The 20,004-nt window shown below is 41.6% G+C and overlaps 3 protein-coding genes across 4 annotated transcripts; 2 read left to right on the top strand and 1 right to left on the bottom strand.

The window, feature by feature from the left end:
* Positions 1-1,461: 1,461 nt before the first annotated feature.
* Positions 1,462-3,148, bottom strand: LOC147321658 (GTPase IMAP family member 9-like). The gene is made up of 2 exons (XM_086305736.1): positions 3,094-3,148; positions 1,462-2,953 (listed from the first exon to the last, which is right to left on the bottom strand). The coding sequence occupies exons 1-2, from the start codon at positions 3,110-3,112 to the stop codon at positions 2,244-2,246; spliced, it is 729 nt and encodes a 242-aa protein (XP_086161862.1). The 5' UTR covers positions 3,113-3,148; the 3' UTR covers positions 1,462-2,243.
* Positions 3,149-3,250: 102 nt separating this feature from the next.
* LOC147321659 (uncharacterized) lies at positions 3,251-9,328 on the top strand. 2 transcript variants are annotated; one of them, XM_086305703.1, is made up of 11 exons: positions 3,270-3,309; positions 3,429-3,508; positions 4,581-4,761; positions 4,990-5,033; positions 6,766-6,865; positions 7,004-7,035; positions 7,165-7,333; positions 7,605-7,645; positions 7,916-8,108; positions 8,240-8,283; positions 8,424-9,328. In XM_086305703.1, the coding sequence occupies exons 3-11, from the start codon at positions 4,694-4,696 to the stop codon at positions 9,011-9,013; spliced, it is 1,281 nt and encodes a 426-aa protein (XP_086161829.1). In that variant the 5' UTR covers positions 3,270-3,309; positions 3,429-3,508; positions 4,581-4,693; the 3' UTR covers positions 9,014-9,328. The 2 variants fall into 2 exon arrangements, with proteins under 2 accessions (XP_086161828.1, XP_086161829.1); XM_086305702.1 differs by lacking the exon at positions 3,429-3,508 and having other exon boundaries at positions 3,251-3,309.
* A 3,002-nt stretch (positions 9,329-12,330) lies between these two features.
* Positions 12,331-13,368, top strand: LOC147321660 (uncharacterized). Its single transcript, XM_086305749.1, has one exon. It carries the CDS (start codon positions 12,336-12,338, stop codon positions 13,026-13,028), a length of 693 nt encoding a protein of 230 aa, XP_086161875.1. The 5' UTR covers positions 12,331-12,335; the 3' UTR covers positions 13,029-13,368.
* The last annotated feature ends 6,636 nt before the right edge of the window (positions 13,369-20,004 follow it).

A 20,004-nucleotide genomic window follows, 5' to 3' on the forward strand; every position in this document is an offset into this window, starting at 1 on the left:
TTTGAACATTACCTAATAAGACTGATTCAGGACAGACAGTTATGTTAAACTTTTCTAGCAGTCCTTCACAAACAGGGAACAGTCTGTCTATTCTCTCCATCTGTCAGCTGCTGCTGGCTCTTCCTCCTCCTCTTCCTCACACACTGCTGAGTTTGTCCTGGTGGATCATCAGGGGTGCAAAGCCTCACAGATGATGTGCAGCAGTGGGTCCCTCAGTCTGTCCTCACTCTGGACACTTGCAGTCGTCACACATGGAAATCAAATGTGTGATAAGCTGCAGGATTCAAACACAAGTGTAACTTATAAACACATGTTCATACTTTTATTCCACAATCAGAGAGAAAGAAACAGAGAGAGAGTGCAGGACAGACAGACGGGTGGCAGTCTCAGGTGTACACACTGCTACAAACAGGAGGATTTAGTGTTTGTGTTATTACGAGTGCTAAACAAGAAGAGTTCCCAGATGGTGCAGTGGACACATGTGTGACTGCTGTGATTAAAGCATCTTTCTTTCAGCTTAACGAGTGAACCGTCAGCTCGTTCAAACACACGTTAAAGTCCGTTTGGCTCGACACCACCGAACAGAGGCAGCAATATAACACAGCTAACATTAACAGTGCAGTGAATCCTGCTTGTGCCATGATATTCATGACTGCAAACCGAGCAGCATCACTGACTTTCAGCTTGTTGTGTTTGTGGATATATGACTGACTTTAATTATCCACAAAATCATCACAATCTCTGTAAGATTATGGGCGACTATTGAACGGCGTATATTTCAAAGTAAAGGCTTTAAAACCAAGTTAGTACAAACATCGCTAATGACACATAACTTTGCCGACATTTGGCCAACAGTAATGTTTTAATGTTCTTTGTTATTAAACATTTGCACATAAATAATTGACATAATATTCAGTACTTACTTCTAAAAGTTTACTCTTCAGCCATCAACCGTTTACACCGCTGACGACTACGACGAAGTCTACACCGCCACATCCTTAAAATTCAGGGAAATGAAGGACGCATTTGAGGGCCGCATTTCAAGCAGCCTTGAAATTGGGACAGCCTTCGTCGTGTCGCTGTGATGTAATCGGCCTTCAAGGTTGCATACCCTGAATTGGGATACAGCCATGATGTGGTGTCAGGGGAGGTTGGCAAACACAGATGAGACCCATTATTCTAACGACACCTCCCTATTTTGCAATAGCCACCAGGGGCATCAGAAAACTGATGAATTGCTGTGGTGTGTTTTGTCAAGGAGGCAACTGATGGTACCAGCATCTTGCTGGAAGGAAGTGTAAATAAAGGCGAACTATCAGCAACCCATACCTGAGTCATGCCGCGTCCTTTTACACTTGAACTATCTAAAGGTAGAAGTGGAGTTTTTTCACATTTTAAAAGACACAGATCAGAGCATATCATACGGGAGAGTTTACAATTTATTCTGGTGGGTTTAGTGTGTTTGAAAGCCCTTCAAGCACAGCAAAAGTTTAAAAAGTTTAGTCACGTTACTCCATCTTTTCTCTAACTGCAAAATCTCTATAGTACTAGAGCAGGGGTAGGCAACTCCAGACCTCGAGGGCCGGTGTCCTGCAGGTTTTAGATGTGTCCATGATCCATCACAGCTGATTTAAATGGCTAAATGACTCCTCAGCATTTCTGAAGTTCTCCAGAGACCTGGTAATGAACTAATTATTTGATTCAGGTGTGTTAACCCAGGGTGTGATCTAAAACCTGCAGGCACTCGAGGCCTGGAGTTGCCTACCCCTGTACTAGAGAGTCGTTATCTTAAAAGGTAAGAGTACAATGATTTGTATTATGATTTGTCTATTTATAAAACGACACTGAAAAAGTATGTAGTGGTAGGAATATGTTTAAAGATTTCAAGAATTAGGTTTTAATAAGAAGCCACAGACAGAATCTCTTGCACTTCTTGTTTGAGCCTATTTTCTGACACATCAGCATCATTCTTACATTTATCATTTATCATCACTAAACAGCATAAAATGAAGTTTACACTTATCCAACTACCCTGATTACATAACAGGGCTACTATAAAAAGTGTTTTTTTTTAATATTTGTAGCCCATCACAGCTTGATTTATGATTACTGTTTTCAAACTCATTCATTTTAATCAAGATTCATTGTATTCCATTTTTAAAAGTCAACACAAAGGCTAAAACTAATCAAAGCAAATCACAGCATAGATATTTGTCTACAGGTTTGCATCATCTAATATTTTTTTATTGTCTATTAAGAAGTAAATGAAATAGCAGAATTTGTCGTAACAGATGAGCCTTGAACTGGTATTCTTCTTCCTCCATTAAAGCTTTTCTCTGTCTTCGTTCTTCCACCTCTCTATACATTTCATTTGTGTAGAATGTGTCGCCGTTTCCTGCCACCATGTCATCAATCTTCTTCATCAGCTCCTCCACCTGCTTTCTGTCTTTGCTTCTGTTGTTGAAGACGTGGAACCTGTTTCCACAGCTGTGGATGACTCGTCTGAGCTCTGGTTTGGCTTCACGTACATACTTCTGTATGGTGATTTCCTGGTCTTCAAGATCATCTCCATGGGTGAACAGCACAATCATGTAATGTTGAGCTTTTGGACCAAACAACGCCTGCAGGGCTTCCACAGAGTTTTTCTCCTCTGTGGTGAATCGACCGATTTGGAGCACCAGTAGAAAAACATGAGGACCTGGACTGGAGACTTCAACACATCTCACAATTTCCTTTTTGATCATCTCTGTAGATTTCTCAGTGTCCAGGATTCCTGGTGTGTCTATAACAGTAATTTTTCTCCCTTCCCACTGTGCTTCACCTGTTTGACAAGTTTCAGTCACTGACTCTGAACTGGGACAAGATTTGAAATGTTTTTTTCCTAGAATGGTGTTCCCAATGGCACTCTTACCCACACCGGTTTTTCCAATCATCACAATCCTCAAATCAGGATCTAAAACACAATTCACAGGTTCAGTTGAACACATCTGAAAGGTTTTATTAATAAGCTCCATTTTTTTAAAATAAATATGAGAACGCATTAACATTTTTCAAACAACAATTATAAAAACAGCTGATTAAATTTAATTTTACCTGATGCAGATGACGCCATAATTTTTATTCAGTGTTACAACTACACAGGTGAGCGAAATGAGTGTTAAAGCTACTGTTCAATGCATTATTTGTAGCTTCACAGCTGACACGCCTCCAGTATTTGCATAACAAGTTCATATTACAGAGACAATGACAAGCACACCTTGCAGATACCATGCAGCCTTTTACTGCACAGGATTGAAAGACTGTTTTACAGTAAGTGCTCCCATGAACTTACTTCAATATCACTGTTGCTTTGTATTACTAAAACAGGGTTGTTAAAAGACAAAAGGAAATCAGGAGTAGCAAAAAAATATTTTTACGATTCCTGTCAGGCAAGAAGGATCAAGAATCAACCAAAGACAAAAACACTGCCTGAGGACAAATACCGAGAACAAAAGAGCAACAGAGAAAGGTGAAAATTCAGACTTATGGATTTAGGAATGAAAGTTTTATTTAATGATTTGGATTTTTGAATGACATCATTGATGAGTTAATCACAAAGAATCAATGTGTGTGTGTGTCTCTCTGTGTGTGTGGTTAAGGATAATTGATAAATTCAATCAGAAAAAAAGATTATAAGTAAAACAAAAGAAAATGTTTTAAGTGTGTTGGATGAGCAGGGGGGAATTTATTTAGAATTTAACACTTTTCCCCCATGTTATACATACAAAAATGGAAATTCTGAAAATGTCAGCGTCATATATCAACAAATTCACTTCAGACTTCTAAAATGTAATTACAATTCCACTGCTCTTACTCAAATATGATCACAAACTAAACTTCTGCAAAGATCTGAAAGCAAATTGCATAATTTTCCACACTGTTCATCTGTAAACATTCACCTTCAAAAGGTCACACTCATATTACACCTGTTCAAGCTCAATTAGAACAATAATTCAGATGCAAGTGAATAAAAGAGCCCCTGAGTGACTTATATTGGTGTTAGTCAATAAGATGGATCAGAGGAGGAATACAGAGGAGGCAGACAACTGGAAGTAAGAGTAAGAGGAAGCCTAGCAAGCAGCAGACGGCAATTAGTTGTTGTTGTTTTTTTGTTTTTTGTTTTTTTTTTGGGGGGGGGGGGGTTGTTTTTATTTTTTAATTGTTTGTTTTTGTTTGTTCCACTGAACACTTAACAAATATGAATACTAATTCTGTTGTTGACCTTTCGTATCTGTCCCCTGATTTTTTTTGTCGTGCCCTTTTCTGAGTTTTTTTATTTACATACAATATTAAATAGGTAACATTAGTGCTGCAAATGTTATTTCAGGAAAACGAAAAAAACACTTTACCAAAATGATAAAAAGGAAACTTATTTCCACATCTTCTTTTGCATTTGAATGTTTTCAACTGCTCTTTGGTTTTTCTTCACTGATAACGCTTCCTCACTTCAGTTTTTAAACATTTGAATGGTGGACCCTGTAGTGATCTGTGTGTGTGTGTGTGTGTGTGTGTGTGTGTGTGTGTGTGTGTGTTGGTCATAGAGAGCACGTCTTCATCAAAGTTGTGCAGCAGCAGAAAGAAAACCAGACTGAGAAAACTGAGCAAAGTTAAGAAGAAGCAGCAGACAACCAAAAACAAACAGAAAAGCCACACCATGGGTAATATACAACGAAAACAGAAAAAACAGGCAAAAGGCAAACAACCATGGGAAACAAACAGCAGGTAAAGCTGAAAAGAGATACCTTCAGTTCAGAATTCGATATAACATTGTGCCAAAGAACTATTAAAGGATAAGTGTATTTAATGCTGTAAACTGATACATGTACCATACTTTGTAACTTTTGTAACAATTCCTTAAGTATCATTATTTTATCACATCAACAATCAACTGAATGCACAACAGTAAGTAGTTTCTAAATCAGTTAATACGACTCAACTCTTACATTGTAGATCTGCCGAAAACACTAAGTTACCACATCAAACAAAGACAACAGGTAAGGCACAACCTTCTACTGAAGTTTGCAACTATATTTTAAGGTGTGTGTGTGTGAGAGAGTCAAGAACTGTACACAGCACTTTAACTCAACTCTTTGCCTGAAGTTTTGATTAAATGTTATCTTTATAGACGAAGAGTCACGGAGGAAGCCAGTAATTAACTGTTCATATACCACATTTAATAAAAATGTATAATACAGGAAGTGTCCATAGTTTTAAATCTCTCTACATTTGTCATTATACTGTAGACTACAACTACTTTATTGTAAATTTTTCTTGCAGTAACGAGTCTGTGAGTACATTGTTTCCTTCATTTTAAAAACGCCTCAAATGTAATTTAAATTTTTGACACTTTTCTGAAATGCTCTATTCTCTCTTCATCTTTCCCAATTATCTCAGGGCAAGATTCATTTTCCTTTCTCTCTGCATCTCCATCAGCCTCTTTTTACTCATGATCTAGGACATAGACAGACCTCTACAACATAGGTGTCAAACTCTGGCCCGCGGGCCAAATTTGGCCGGCAGCCTACTTACATTTGGCCCGCGAAGCCATACCAAATTACTATTAGAGCTGGCCTGCTGGTATTATACAGCTAATATATATATTGTTTAGTATTAAGCTTTGCATGTTCCATATTCAGTTTTTCAGCAAAACGTGTCCATAAGAAAAGATTCATTCTTATATCTGGAGGAATAAATATATTTCAATAAACATTAACGTTAGCCTGCGACTTTGTTCCAGTTTTGAATTTTGGCCCACTGTGTATTTGAGTTTGACACCCCTGCTCTACAAGAAGGAAACACACAGGACTGATATCAGCATATTGTCTTGTGTTCTTGACACATCTTACTTTATATAACCCATAAGCTGTTTAGATATTTTATGATGTGATAGTGATACTTCTAAACTCTGTAAAATAATCCAGAAACAAGCAAGAATGCCCTGAATCACATTTACTGTTATAGTTTGGGCAACTCCAGGACTCAAGTGCCGGTAACCTGTAGGTTTTAGATGTCACCCTGGGTCAACACACCTGAATCAAATGATTAGTTGATTACTAGACCTCTGGAAAACCTCAGGATATGTTGAGGAGATAATTCAGCCATTTAAATCAGCTGTGCTAGATTAATGACAAATCTAAAACCTGCAGGACACTGGCCCTTGAGGCCTGGAGTTGCTTACCCCTGGTTTAGATCATGTCCATAGATATTTGGGATTCAGGTGTTTGTTTGTTTTGTTTTTTTATCTCAAAGCATCCTTTGCTAAACATGGTTGGTGCTGCTCTACCAAAGTGTTGTTGGTATGATTAGGGTTAGCATATATGATGACCTATACCTCAGAGGAGTAACAATGATAGTAATTGTTTAGAAATTAAAAAGTTCAAAGAAAACTAACTTTTGAGTTTGTGTTTGTATTTTATATCTATAAAAGCATTTCAGCGTTTGCATCTTTCGCATAAAAATGTTAAATGTTTTCACTGACAACATTTCACATGTCAACATGTCATTTAGGGAAATTCAGAATGATAAAAGGAAATCTGACTGGAAATTTTGGAAAGACTTTTAAAAAGAGTTTAAATAAAATATTCAACAGGTAGTAAAGGTACAAATGAAGTTACATGTGCAGCAGAGTTGAACACACAGTGTGATGGCATTAGAGAGACTTAATCTAAGAATAACATTCTGACGTTTTTGTGTGTGTGTGTGTGTGTGTGTGTGTTTGTGTTGTAGCGGGTACATCTTCATCCAAAATTGGGCAGCAGCAAAAAAAAGAGAGAGCGAAAACTCATCCAAACTTCATCATGCGTTGTCTACAAGCACAGGATAAAGAGTCTGTAACTTTAACCTGTTTTGGTGCTGTTTTTGATTACGGTTTTTTGATTATCTATATTAAATCACATCAATGATGAACTGATGACACACACGCAGTTTTTGGATCACTTAATAAGGCTCAACTCTTAATTTGCAGATCTGAGTTACCATATCAAACAAATACAGAAGGTAAGTTACAACTACCTACAGAAGTTTGCAACCATATTTTCAGATGTGCGTGTGCAGTAAAGGGCAGGGGTGTAGTACAGAAATCTGGTGCTTGTACACTGGTCATAGAGGGTACATCTTCACCTACAGTTGTGCAGCAGCAGACAGGAGATCAGAGAGAGAAAACTGAGAAACCTTCAAAAGACACAAAAAATGACCAAGATCAAGCAGAACAGCAGGTTGAGTCCTGCACCAACTATCAAGACTCAAACACAGAGAAAACACTGTCTGAAGACAAACAATTGGGACAAGAGAGCAGGTAAAGGAGAAAATGAAGATTTGTGACATAAGAACTGGACAGAATTTTGTATATAAGAAATATTAAATACAAAGTTTATTGAGTGATGTACACTGATACATCCCAAAAAGTTGATTCTTTTCATCAGGTTTGTAGTGTTTTAAGTTGGAGAAAATCCCACTCAAAACTGTAAAACCTTATGCATTGCTTGTAATTGTTTATGCTTTGAGCATGGCTCAAGTCATAAGCAATTACATGTGTCAGTTAATAAAGTTTACCTTCTACATTGTAGATCTGCTATAAATAAGTTACAGCATCAAACAAAGACTAAAGGTAAGTCACAACTTTGTACAACGTGTGTGTGTGTGTGGTAAAGGGCAACGGTGCAACACAGAAATCTGGGCACTGTACATAAGTGACCTCTTGGCTCTTTTATTTATCTGTTTAAACAAATAATTGAGTCAAGAACTGTACACTTCACTTTAACTTTCCTTCCTTGAATACCTGCTTAATATCATGCTGATGTGTGTGTGTGTGTGTGTGTGTGTGTGTGTGTGTGTGTGTGTGTGTGTGTGTGTCTGGGGACATGCACTTTGGTCATAGAGGATTCACCTAAAGTTTTGCAGCAGCAGACAGAAGATCCGAGAGAGAAAACTGAGAAACCTTCAAAAGTGAAGAAGGAACAAAAAAAACAAGAGCAAACAGAGCAGGAGGTTGAGACCTGCACCGAGGGTCAAGAATCAAGCAGAGATAAAAAACTGGCTGAAAACAATCAACTGGAACGACAAAACAATAGGTAAAGGTGAAAATTGAGATTTGTGAAACAAAGATTGGACAAAATTTTGTACAGAACTACTAAACAAAAAGCTTATTGAGTGATGTACTGACACATTCATTAGTTAATAGAGTTTATCTTCTACATTGTAGATCTGCTATAAATCCTGAACTACCACATCAACCAAAATCTAAACGTAAGTCACAGATTCCTGTGTGTGTGTGCAAAGTGGGTCCGAAAAGTTCAACACACTACCTACAGACTAACAATGCACTACCGTACCTGAGTTGCAACTGACCTTTTTCTGGACCTTGTGTTTGATCATCATCATTTCAGGAAAGCACACTTACACCACAGTAAACCTTATTCTTTTGGGAATGGCCGGGACTGGAAAGAGTGCCAGTGGAAACACCATCCTCGGAAAGAAGCACTTCTTTTCTAAACCCAGTTCAAATCAAGTCACCACAGAGTGTCAGGTGGTAGAAACTGAGATAAAAGGTATACATGTGCGTGTGATTGACACTCCAGACATATTTGATGATGACACTGAACCATCAGTTCGGGACAAACATGTAAAAAGGTGCAAAGAGCTCTGTGGGTCAGACCCCTGTGTGTTTGTACTTGTGATGCATGTGAGCAGATTTACAGATGGTGAGAGAGACATACTGAAAAAGTTAGAAAACACTTTCGGGCTCAAAGTGAAAGAAAAAACTGTCATCCTGTTCACCCGAGGAGACAACCTGGAGGAGGCAGAAATGGCCCTTGAGGATTTTCTTCATTCCTGTCAACCTGGTCTGAAGGAAATCATTGAAAAGTGCAACAACAGGTGTGTTGTTTTTGAGAACCGCAGCTCAAGTTCAGACCAGGTGGAAAAGCTAATGAACACAGTGAACATGGTGTTAAAGAAAACAGCAAAGATACAATAAAAAGGTCTTAGTTGTGATTTATATGTGTATAAATATTAAAGAAATTAAAGCTTTAATGATTAGGAAGAAAGTATTCAAAATCATATACAAATTGCATTTGTCTATGTGTGTGAGTTTACAATACAGGAACTCCAGCAACATGTGTGTGAGCACATGGACACAGTGAGCATGATGTTAAAGAAAACATCAAAGATAGAATTAAAAGAAAATTCACCACAGATTCTACGAGACACTAATATTTTATCAATTTTGCTAATTCTTAAAAAATATACAATTTTCAGTGCTCAGTATTTTGTGGATCTACTTTAGTTATTAAATGAATAAAGATTAAATGACAATCGCAATGCATGTATAATGTGGTTTATTGCATTTGTATTTGAAATGCTCTGAGTCTCTGAATTCAGAATCACATTAATTTATGCTGTGTAAATAGAAATGTATCGCCATCTACTGGACATTTGATGTACAAGTACCATAGATTTCCACTAACAGAACACTGGTGGTTACAAAAACTGATTTCATTTTTCACATATTATTTAATTATCCAAATTCTTTTAGGGTCCGTTTTTAGAAGACATGCCTATTTGTGGCCACATTTATATTCATATATATATATTTGAAAACTGTTTACTGAAATATTCCAATTACTGTTATATAATGCACACGAACATAATATATAGACTCTCAGCTTTAATTTGAGAGATTTTGCTGTGAACAGACAACATGCAGTTAAAGCAGCTCTCCATGCAGGTAAAACATCCTTAAGCTGTGAAAACAGAAAAAATGATACAATATCAGGAGTGGCAAAACCTACAGTTTGGTTCATTCTGAGAAAGAAAGAAAGCACTGGTGTACTCAGCAACGCAAAAAGGCCTGGACATCCACAGAAGACAACAGTGGTGGATGATTGCAGAATCATCTCATGGTGACGAGAAACCCCTTCACAACAGCCAGCTAAGTGAACAACACTCTCCAGAAGGTAGGCATATCAATATCCAAGTCCCACATAAAGAGAAGTCTGCAAGAAAGTCAATACAGAGGATTCACTGCAAGGTGCAAGCCACTCATAAGCCTCAAGAATAATATCGCTTGATTGGACTTTGCTAAAAAAAAAAAAAAAAAAGGATGGATAAGGCGTGGAATAGCTCATGAGTCAAAGCATACCACATCATCTGTAAAACACGGCGGAAGCAGTGTGATGGCTTGGGTGTCCAGGGCTGCCAATGTCACTGGGACACTAGTGTTTACTGATGATGTGACACAGACACAAGAATTTGAATGAATTCTGATGTGTTCAGACATGCAGTCAAATCCATCTAAATGCAGTCAATGTCATGGTGCTGGGTCGTTGACCCAGCGTTTTGTGTTTTACGATTATTTTCCTCTGTTCCAGTTATTCTGATTTTAGTATTCTGTGTCCTTCCCCCTTGTGTCCGGTTCGTGTTCTAGATTTCCTGTTTTATTCTGAAGGTCTCTGTCTGTTGTCATTGTGTTCAGCTTGTGTCCTCCAGTCATCATGTGTATAGGCTCCTAGAGTCACTCTGTTGGAGTTGTGACTCTAGTTTCCTCCTGTAGCGCTGCTTCGCCTCTTTCACCGCCCTCCGCACGTTATATGACGCGGCTTTATATGGGTCCATGTCCCCCGTCGTGAGTCCCGTGTTGTAGGCAGTGGTGCGGGATCTCAGAGCGTCGCGGATGGTTTTATCCACCCACGGCTTCTGGTTGGGAAACGTTGTGATAGTCTTTGTCTCCACGGTATCATCCGCTAGTTTCCCGATGAATCCCACAACCGCTTCCGTAAACACGTTGACATCATCATCGGAGCTGGTTCCTCCTGCAGTTTTGTCCTTAAGAGCTGGCATGCGAAACCGATACGGCATCAAGGGCTCTCTCTGTAAGGATATTGTACTTTCCTGTTTCTGCGAGTGGTGCTCCTGGTGTCAGATGCATCGTGAGTTAAAGCATCGCAAGAAAAACCCAACTGTCATCACTATACAGAATAACAGCGAGAGGCAGTATGGATTTTATCCTGACACTGTGCACAACTTGAAAGTAGACGGGGGAGTGATAGACTGCTGAGCTGGAGTTCGATACCATCTAAAAGGCCACAGAATCTTTCATCTGTTTATTGGCCTTCCTTGGAAGAGGGTGTCCAGCAGCCACCAGGCCCAGGCTCCTGCAGCAGCCACCAGGCCCAGGATCCTGCAGCAGCCACCAGGCCCAGGATCCTCCAGCAGCCACCAGGCCCAGGATCCTCCAGCAGCCACCAGGCCCAGGATCTTCCAGCAGCCACCAGGCCCAGGATCCTGCAGCAGCCACCAGGCCCAGGCTCTTCCAGCAGCCACCAGGCCCAGGCTCTTCCAGCAGCCACTAGGCCCAGGATCCTCCTGCTCCACCAGGCCCAGGATCCTCCAGCAGCCACCAGGCCCAGGCTCTTCCAGCAGCCACCAGGCCCAGGATCCTCCAGCAGCCACCAGGCCCAGGATCCTGCAGCAGCCACCAGGCCCAGGCTCTTCCAGCAGCCACCAGGCCCAGGCTCTTCCAGCAGCCACTAGGCCCAGGATCCTCCTGCTCCACCAGGCCCAGGATCCTCCAGCAGCCACCAGGCCCAGGCTCTTCCAGCAGCCACCAGGCCCAGGATCCTCCAGCAGCCACCAGGCCCAGGATCCTGCAGCAGCCACCAGGCCCAGGATCCTCCAGCAGCCACCAGGCCCAGGCTCTTCCAGCAGCCACCAGGCCCAGGATCCTGCAGCAGCCACCAGGCCCAGGCTCTTCCAGCAGCCACCAGGCCCAGGCTCTTCCAGCAGCCACCAGGCCCAGGCTCTTCCAGCAGCCACCAGGCCCAGGATCCTCCAGCAGCCACCAGGCCCAGGATCCTGCAGCAGCCACCAGGCCCAGGCTCTTCCAGCAGCCACCAGGCCCAGGCTCTTCCAGCAGCCACCAGGCCCAGGATCCTCCTGCTCCACCAGGCCCAGGATCCTCCAGCAGCCACCAGGCCCAGGATCCTCCAGCAGCCACCAGGCCCAGGATCCTGCAGCAGCCACCAGGCCCAGGCTCTTCCAGCAGCCACCAGGCCCAGGCTCTTCCAGCAGCCACCAGGCCCAGGATCCTCCTGCTCCACCAGGCCCAGGATCCTCCAGCAGCCACCAGGCCCAGGCTCTTCCAGCAGCCACCAGGCCCAGGATCCTCCAGCAGCCACCAGGCCCAGGATCCTGCAGCAGCCACCAGGCCCAGGCTCTTCCAGCAGCCACCAGGCCCAGGCTCTTCCAGCAGCCACCAGGCCCAGGCTCTTCCAGCAGCCACTAGGCCCAGGAGCGTTAAGATGCCGCCTAAGAGGAGCAACGTTAATGAGGAGGAACTGGAGGACATAAAGAAATCCCTAAACTTTATGTCTGAAGAAATAACAACAATTTCAAAACAACAAAAACTGATACTCAATTTAATGGATGATATTAAAGAACTAAGAAGGCAGAGCGAGGAAAAGGACAAGAAGATTGCTATGCTGGAAGGACGGGTGTCAGATCTGGAACAATATTCAAGAGTAAATGATGTGATAGTGACAGGACTGGAAACCAAGCATCAGACATACGCACGGGTAGCAGCAGCAGAGAGAGGGGAGCCACCCGAGCAAGAGCTACGCTCTTTGGAAGAGCAGGTAATGGCCTTCTTTAAAAGCAAAGGTATAGAAATGGACAGTAAAAATATTGAGGGATGCCATCCTCTTCCGAGAAAAAATCAAATACCTGCCATTATCATTCGTTTTGTTAATAGAAAACAGAAAAAAGAACTGCTCAAGCAAGGAAGAAAGCTAAAAGGTACAAATGTTTATTTAAATGAACACCTAATCAAGAAAAATGCAGACATTGCAAGACAAGCAAGAATATTAAGAAAACAGAAGAAAATACAGTCAACTTGGACGTCAGACTGTAAAATATTCATTAAGTTAAATGGAACACCAGAGCAGGCTAAGGTTCTAGTCATCAAAGAGATGACTGAACTAGAAAAATATAACTGATAAATGCAAAGCAGTGCTAAATATGATGTGACCGTCCAAGTGCACAACCAACGCAGATGTCTGACAATTTTCAACTAACAACTCATATAGATATTGAAAATAAGACATTGATGTATGACAGCAACATAGATCCTGATTGTAATTTCTTTAACAATAAGACAAATGAATGCAATTATTATACAAATGAGCAACTTAAAAAGGAATTCAAGGTAGAACAGGGTATAACAATGGTTCACTTTAATAGTCGAAGCTTATATGCAAACTTTCAATCCATCAAAGACTACATAACACAGTTTGAACAGCCATTCAATGTGATAGCCATATCGGAGACCTGGATAACTCCTGGAAAAGAAGACGACTTTAAAATAAATGGATATGAATTCCTTCATGTAGACAGGATCAACAAGAAAGGAGGTGGGGTGGCACTTTACATTGATAAAAACCTAAAGTACAAAAGAATGGGAAGAATGACAACTGTTATTGATGGAGTGATGGAATGTTTATCAGTGGAAATAATTATAGAAAAAAGGAAAAACCTAATTGTCAGTTGTATATATAGAACACCAGGATCTAAGATTGAGATATTTAAGGATAATATGGAGGACTTATTTACAAATATAAATCAGAAAAGAATGTTTATTTGTGGGGACTTTAATATTGACTTATTGAATCCAAATCATAATAAGAGTACAGAAGAATTTATTGATTCCATGTACAGCATCGGTTTATTTCCACTGATAACAAGACCGACCAGAATAACATCTCATTGTGCAACTCTATTAGATAATATATTTACAAATATAATAGAAGGAAAGATAAAAAGTGGGCTGTTAATCAATGATATAAGTGACCATTTACCAGTCTTTGCATCGTATAATTGCCATTATAAAGTGAACAACGATGGACATAAGATTATTTACAAAAGAATAAGAACAGAGAAGACCTTAAATTGTCTTAGAAATGAACTTTTAAAGCAAGATTGGAATATTGTATATGAACAAACAGAAGTTAATAAAGCTTACGAAGGATTTTTAAGAACATTTAACACATTACTTGATAAAAACTGCCCAGTAATTGAAATCAATAGGAAACACAATTATGCAGGAAGACCATGGATGACAAAAGGACTACAAAATGCCAGCAAAAAAAAGAATACCCTATATCGAGAATTCATAAAAAAGAGAACAATAGAAAGTGAAATGAAGTATAAAACTTACAAAAATAAATTAACTAATATAATGAGATCCTGTAAAAGAGAGTATTACATTAAAAGGTTAGAACACAATAAAGATAACACAAGAGATATATGGAATGTATTAAACAGAATAATCAAAAATGAATCAAGGAATAATGATTACCCTGGGTACTTTATAGAAGGGACAAGAAGTATTAATAACATGGAGGAGATAGTAAATGGCTTTAATGAATTCTTCGTAAACATAGGGCCAAAACTGGCAGAAGAAATAAAGGTTGATGGAATAGAAAGGGACACTGGTGAAAATATTGAAAGGAATAGTAGCTCAATGTTTTTAAGAGCAGTGGAAGAGAAAGAGATTTATGACATAGTTAGAGGACTTAAGAACAAAACCAGTACAGACTGGAATGATATTGATATGGTAACGGTAAAGACAGTTATTGATGGTATCGTAAAACCATTAAAATATATAGTCAACTTGTTGTTTCAAAAAGGAGTTTTTCCACAAAAAATGAAAGTTGCTAAAGTTATTCCCATTTACAAAACCGGTGAAAGACATCATTTTACAAACTATAGACCAGTGTCAATACTCTCCCAGTTCTCTAAGATACTGGAACAACTCTTCATAAAAAGATTTGACAGTTTTGTGGAAAAATATGAATTAATGACAGATAGTCAGTATGGGTTCAGAAACAACAGATCAACAGCTTTGGCACTGATAGATTTAATGGAAAAGATAACGGAATGTATGGATAATAAGAGGTATGCGCTCGGAGTTTTCTTAGATCTAAAGAAGGCGTTTGATACTGTTAATCATGAAATTCTATTAAAAAACTGGAAAAGTACGGGTTTAGGGGAGTGGTTTTGGAATGGTTAAAAAGCTATGTAGGGAATAGGCAACAATATGTACAAATAAATGAATATAAATCTAATTTGATGGATATAGCTTGTGGAGTACCTCAAGGTTCAGTACTGGGTCCAAAAATGTTTATTATGTACTTAAATGATATCTGCAGAGTATCGGAGATTTTAAAGTTTGTAATATTTGCAGATGACACAAATATACTGTGTTCAGGTGGGGAATTGCCACAGGTTTTGGAAATGATCACACAGGAATTAACGATATTAAAGAAGTGGTTTGATATAAATAAATTATCATTGAATCTAGATAAAACCAAATTTATGTTGTTTGGAAACCAAAAGAAAAACATCGAAGTAGAAATATGTGTTGACAATGTATATTTAGAAAGAGTAAATGAAATAAAATTTCTTGGGGTGATCATTGACCACAAGCTCTGTTGGAAGCCACACATTACTTATGTTCGGGGGAAATTGGCACGGGGCATTGCCGTCCTGGGAAAAGCAAAGCATATGTTGGATCAGAAAGCACTGCACATTTTATACTGTGCTTTACTACTGCCATATATGAGCTACTGTGTAGAGGTCTGGGGAAACACATACAAAAGTAACACACAAACAATAACTATAATACAGAAAAGGGCCATTAGATTAATAAATAATGTAGGGTACAGGGACCATACAAATGCACTCTTTGTCAAAATGCAAGCTATTAAATTCCAAGACTTGGTGAAGCTTAAAACAGTGCAAATAATGTATAAAGTCAGAAATAAATTGCTTCCCAAAGAAATCTGTAAATTGTTCATAGAAAGAGAAGGTGGGTATAACTTAAGAGGGAAATGGAATTTAAAAATACAAAGTGCTAGAACAACTTTAAGAACTATGTCAATCTCAATTGCAGGAGTTAAATTATGGAACAGTCTAACAGAAGAAATAAAAGACAGTCAAAACATAAAACAGTTTAAAGTAAAATATAAAAACCTAATTTTAAATAAGTATAAGAATGAAGAAAACGGGGTTAACCCAGGACGGTAATGTTGCTGGTAATGGTGTTGCGGTTCTTTTTTGGTTGGTTTTTTTTTTGTTTTGGTTTGTTGTTTTTCCATAACTTGTGTATCTGCAAATATACACATTCTGTATTTTTCATATGAAAGAAACTATACTGTGGTGGGGCTTGCTAATTTCTTGTTTTTGATTTATGTATGTTATGTTTTGTTTTACTTCATATGTTTCATATGTTTCATATGTTGTTTGTTTAATTTAAGACAAAAAAAAAATTTAAATGAATGAGAGGTAAAACTTGAGGGGGTAGGGACAAATAAGTAAATACTTCAGCCTACTCCTTTTCAAACAAATAATGGAATGATATTTTGTAATGATTGTGAAGGCACATGTTTGAAATGTTTGAAATAAAAATGAACTGAACTGAACTGTTTCTGAACATGCCCCAGTCTGCGTCATCGAGTGCGTCCTTTAACGCGGCCACCGATTGATCAGTCCAGCGCGCGATCTTCCTCTGAACCGGAACTTCCTGTTTTAGCCTTTGTTTGTATTTTGGCATGAGGAAGATGGCGGCGTGATCGGATTTGCCAAAAGGAGGGCGGGATTGTGCCTTGTAGCCATCCTTGACCGTAGTGTAGCAGTGGTCCAGTGTCCTTTCACCTCTGGTGGGGCAGGTGATGTGTTGATAAAAGTTCGGCGCTGCGCGTTTGAGGTTGGCACTATTAAAGTCCCCCGTCACAATAAGCGCAGCGTCCTGGTGTTGTGTCTGGTGCTGTGTGAGTGCCTCATGCAGCTCGCATAAGGCAGTGACCGCGTCCGCTTGTGGTGGAATATTAACGGCGCTTACAATGACCGATGTAAAGTCCCGAGGTAGATAAAAAGGACGACACATGATGGACAGTAGTTCCAGATTTGGTGTGCAGGAGCGTGTGAGAGGAACAACGTTCGCACTGTTGCACCAGTTGTTGTTCACCATTAAACACACGCCGCCTTCCCTTGACTTCCCCGAGTCCCGTGTCCTGTCCATGCGGTGAACCGAGAAGAACTCGGCCGGCTGGATGGCGTGGTCCGGCACCGCTGGGTTCAGCCATGTCTCAGTGAAGCAGAGGAGATTGCAGTCCCGACTGTCTCTCTGGAACTTTATCCTGGCCCTGAGGTCATCAAGCTTGTTCTCCAGTGACTGGACGTTGGCGAGCAGGATGCTAGGCAGAGGTGTGCGGTGTGCAGGAGCTCTCAGCCTGTTCCTGACGCCGGCTCGCTTCCCTCTAGGCCGCCGCCGCTGCTTCCCTTTGTTCTCCCTCAAGATCTCACTCGGCCAGCTCAGATCCGGAGTTAAAAACTTCGAATTGTGAGTACATTGTATACCAATAGAAACAAGAGTGTCACTGTCATACCTAATGTACCCAATGGTGATGATTTTGCCTGTTTAGAAACGCTGAAAACTAACTTAAAAAACAAAGACAAAGAAAAAGTGGTCAGAGCAGTCGTGACGGCAGCCGACCTCACCGGTGCCATCTTGGTTCAACCATATATGATAGTTTTTCATATCAGTTCACATGTGCACCAGATCTGAACACAACATGTGACGATATTGGAGAACTATTTTCTAAGAATCCAGACTTTGACCTGTGTTTGTTGATAGAGGACAGATTTTCACCAAGAAATGTGCAAAAGCAGATAGAGGCACTCAGCAAGAAAACTGGAAAACCAACAGAAGAGTTCACAGTTGTGCTGCCATTGAGATACAAAGCGACAGATTACCCATTCCAATTCTACACCTTAGAGCAGCTTTTCAGCAATCTGAGAAAACCGCTTGAAGACAAACAACTAATGCCAAACAACGGGAAGAAAAGGTGAAAGTAGTGACATGTGTAAAGTATTTATTTGAAAAGTTTGTTTGATTGTGATTTTTCATTACACAGTGCTCAACTGAACAAAAGCAAATAGCTTCCTGGTCAGTTAATATGGTTTAATTCCTAAATTTTAGGCCTGCTGACAGTCCTGAGCCACAAAATGGAACTAAGGAGAAAAGTAAGCCTCCCTCTCTATTTGTGTGTGTGTGTGTGTGTGTGTGTGTGTGCTCCAAAGGTTATTAAAAAAACAAATACCATCCATCCATCCATCCATCCATCCATCCATCTTCATCCGCTTTATCCGAGGCCGGGTCGCGGGGGCAGCAGCCTAAGCAAAGAGGCCCAGACCTCCCTCTCCCCAGCCACCTCCTCCAGCTTATCCGGGGGAACACCAAGGCGTTCCCAGGCCAGCCGAGAGATATAATCTCTCCAGCGTGTCCTGGGTCTGCCCCGGGGCCTCCTCCCGGTGGGACATGCCTGGAACACCTCACCCAGGAGGCGCCCAGGGGGCATCCTTGTCAGATGCCCGAACCACCTCAGCTGGCTCCTTTCGATGTGGAGAAGCAGCTGCTCTACTCTGAGCCCCTCCCGGATGGCCGAACTTCTCACCCTATCTCTAAGGGAGAGGCCAGCCACCCTTCGGAGGAAGCTCATTTCTGCCGCTTGTATCCGCGATCTCGTCCTTTCGGTCACTACCCCGAGCTCGTGGCCATAGGTGAGGGTAGGGACGTAGATCCCTCTTCACCACGACGGACCGGTGCAGCGTCCGCATTACTGCAGCTGCAGCTCCAATCCGTCTGTCGATCTCCGGCTCCCTTCTCCCATCACTTGTGAACAAGACCCCGAGATACTTGAACTCCTCCACTTGGGGCAGGAACTCATCCCCGACCCGGAGTGGGCACTCCACCCTTTTCCGGCTGAGAACCATGGCCTCAGATTTGGAGGTGCTGGTCCTCATTCCTGCTGCTTCACACTCGGCTGCGAACCGTTCCAGTGCGAGCTGGAGGCCCTCACCCGATGAAGCCAACAGAACCACATCATCCGCAAAAATCAGAGATGAGATTCTGAGGCCACCAAAGCGAAAGCCCTCCGCCACTTGGCTGCGCCTAGAAATCCTGTCCATAAAAATTATGAACAGAACCGGAGACAAAGGGCAGCCCTGGCGGAGCCCATCATCCACCAGGAATGAGTCCGACTTATTGCCGGCAATGCGAACCAAGCTCTTGCAACGGTTGTATAGGGATCCAATGGCCAGACACCCCATACTCCCGCAACACCTCCCACAGGACACCCCGAGGGACACGGTCGAATGCCTTCTCCAAGTCCACAAAACACATGTAGACTGGTTGGGCAAACTCCCATGCACCCTCAAGTATCCTCGAGAGGATAAAGAGCTGGTCCAGTGTTCCGCGACCAGGACGAAAACCGCATTGTTCCTCCTGTATGACACACCCCCGAGGCTCGACTAGCGGACGAACTCTCCTTTCCAGCACCCTGGCATAGACTTTCCCAGGGAGGCTGAGGAGTGTGATCCCCCTGTAGTTGGAACACACCCTCCGGTCCCCCTTCTTAAAGATGGGGACCACCACCCCGGTCTGCCAGTCCACATGTACTGCCCCTGATCTCCACGCAACATTGTAGAGGCGTGTCAACCAGGACAGCCCTACAACGTCCAGAGCCTTCAGGAACTCGGGGCGGACCTCATCAATGGGATTAAGGAGGTGCTCGAAGTATTCCTTCCACTGCCTGACAATTTTCTCAGTCGACGTCAGCAGTGCTTCATCAGCACTATACACAGTGCAAGTAGAGCACCGCTTTCCCCTCCTGAGACGCCTGACGGTTTGCCAGAATCTCTTCGAGGCAGTCCGAAAGTTTTTGCTTCAGCCACTGCCCGAGGCGCATTCCGCTTGGCCTTTCGATACCTGTCGGCTGCCTCTGGAGTCCCACAGGCTAACCAAGCCCGATAGGACTCCTTCTTCAGCCTGGTGGCTCCCTTCACCTCTGGTGTCCACCATTTGGTTCGGGGATTACCACCACGGCAGGCACCAACCACCTTGCGGCCGCAGCT

The sequence above is a fragment of the Aulonocara sp. 'chitande type north' Nkhata Bay genome, linkage group LG9, assembly GCF_057382095.1.
Source record: "Aulonocara sp. 'chitande type north' Nkhata Bay isolate Kocher_YH1m ecotype deep benthic linkage group LG9, A_spYH_male_GT1.1, whole genome shotgun sequence".
Classification (NCBI taxonomy): Eukaryota; Metazoa; Chordata; class Actinopteri; order Cichliformes; family Cichlidae; genus Aulonocara; species Aulonocara sp. 'chitande type north' Nkhata Bay.

What these genes read in the sequence shown, in the direction of transcription:
- LOC147321659 (XM_086305702.1), top strand. Translation starts at nt 4,694, where the DNA reads ATGGGTAATATACAACGAAAACAGAAAAAACAGGCAAAAGGCAAACAA. An exon ending in GCATCAAACAAAGACTAAAG is followed by an intron (nt 7,646 to 7,915) that starts GTAAGTCACAAC and finishes CTTTGGTCATAG; the next exon opens with AGGATTCACCTAAAGTTTTG. An exon ending in ACATCAACCAAAATCTAAAC is followed by an intron (nt 8,284 to 8,423) that starts GTAAGTCACAGA and finishes TCATCATTTCAG; the next exon opens with GAAAGCACACTTACACCACA.
- LOC147321660 (XM_086305749.1), top strand. Translation starts at nt 12,336, where the DNA reads ATGCCGCCTAAGAGGAGCAACGTTAATGAGGAGGAACTGGAGGACATA.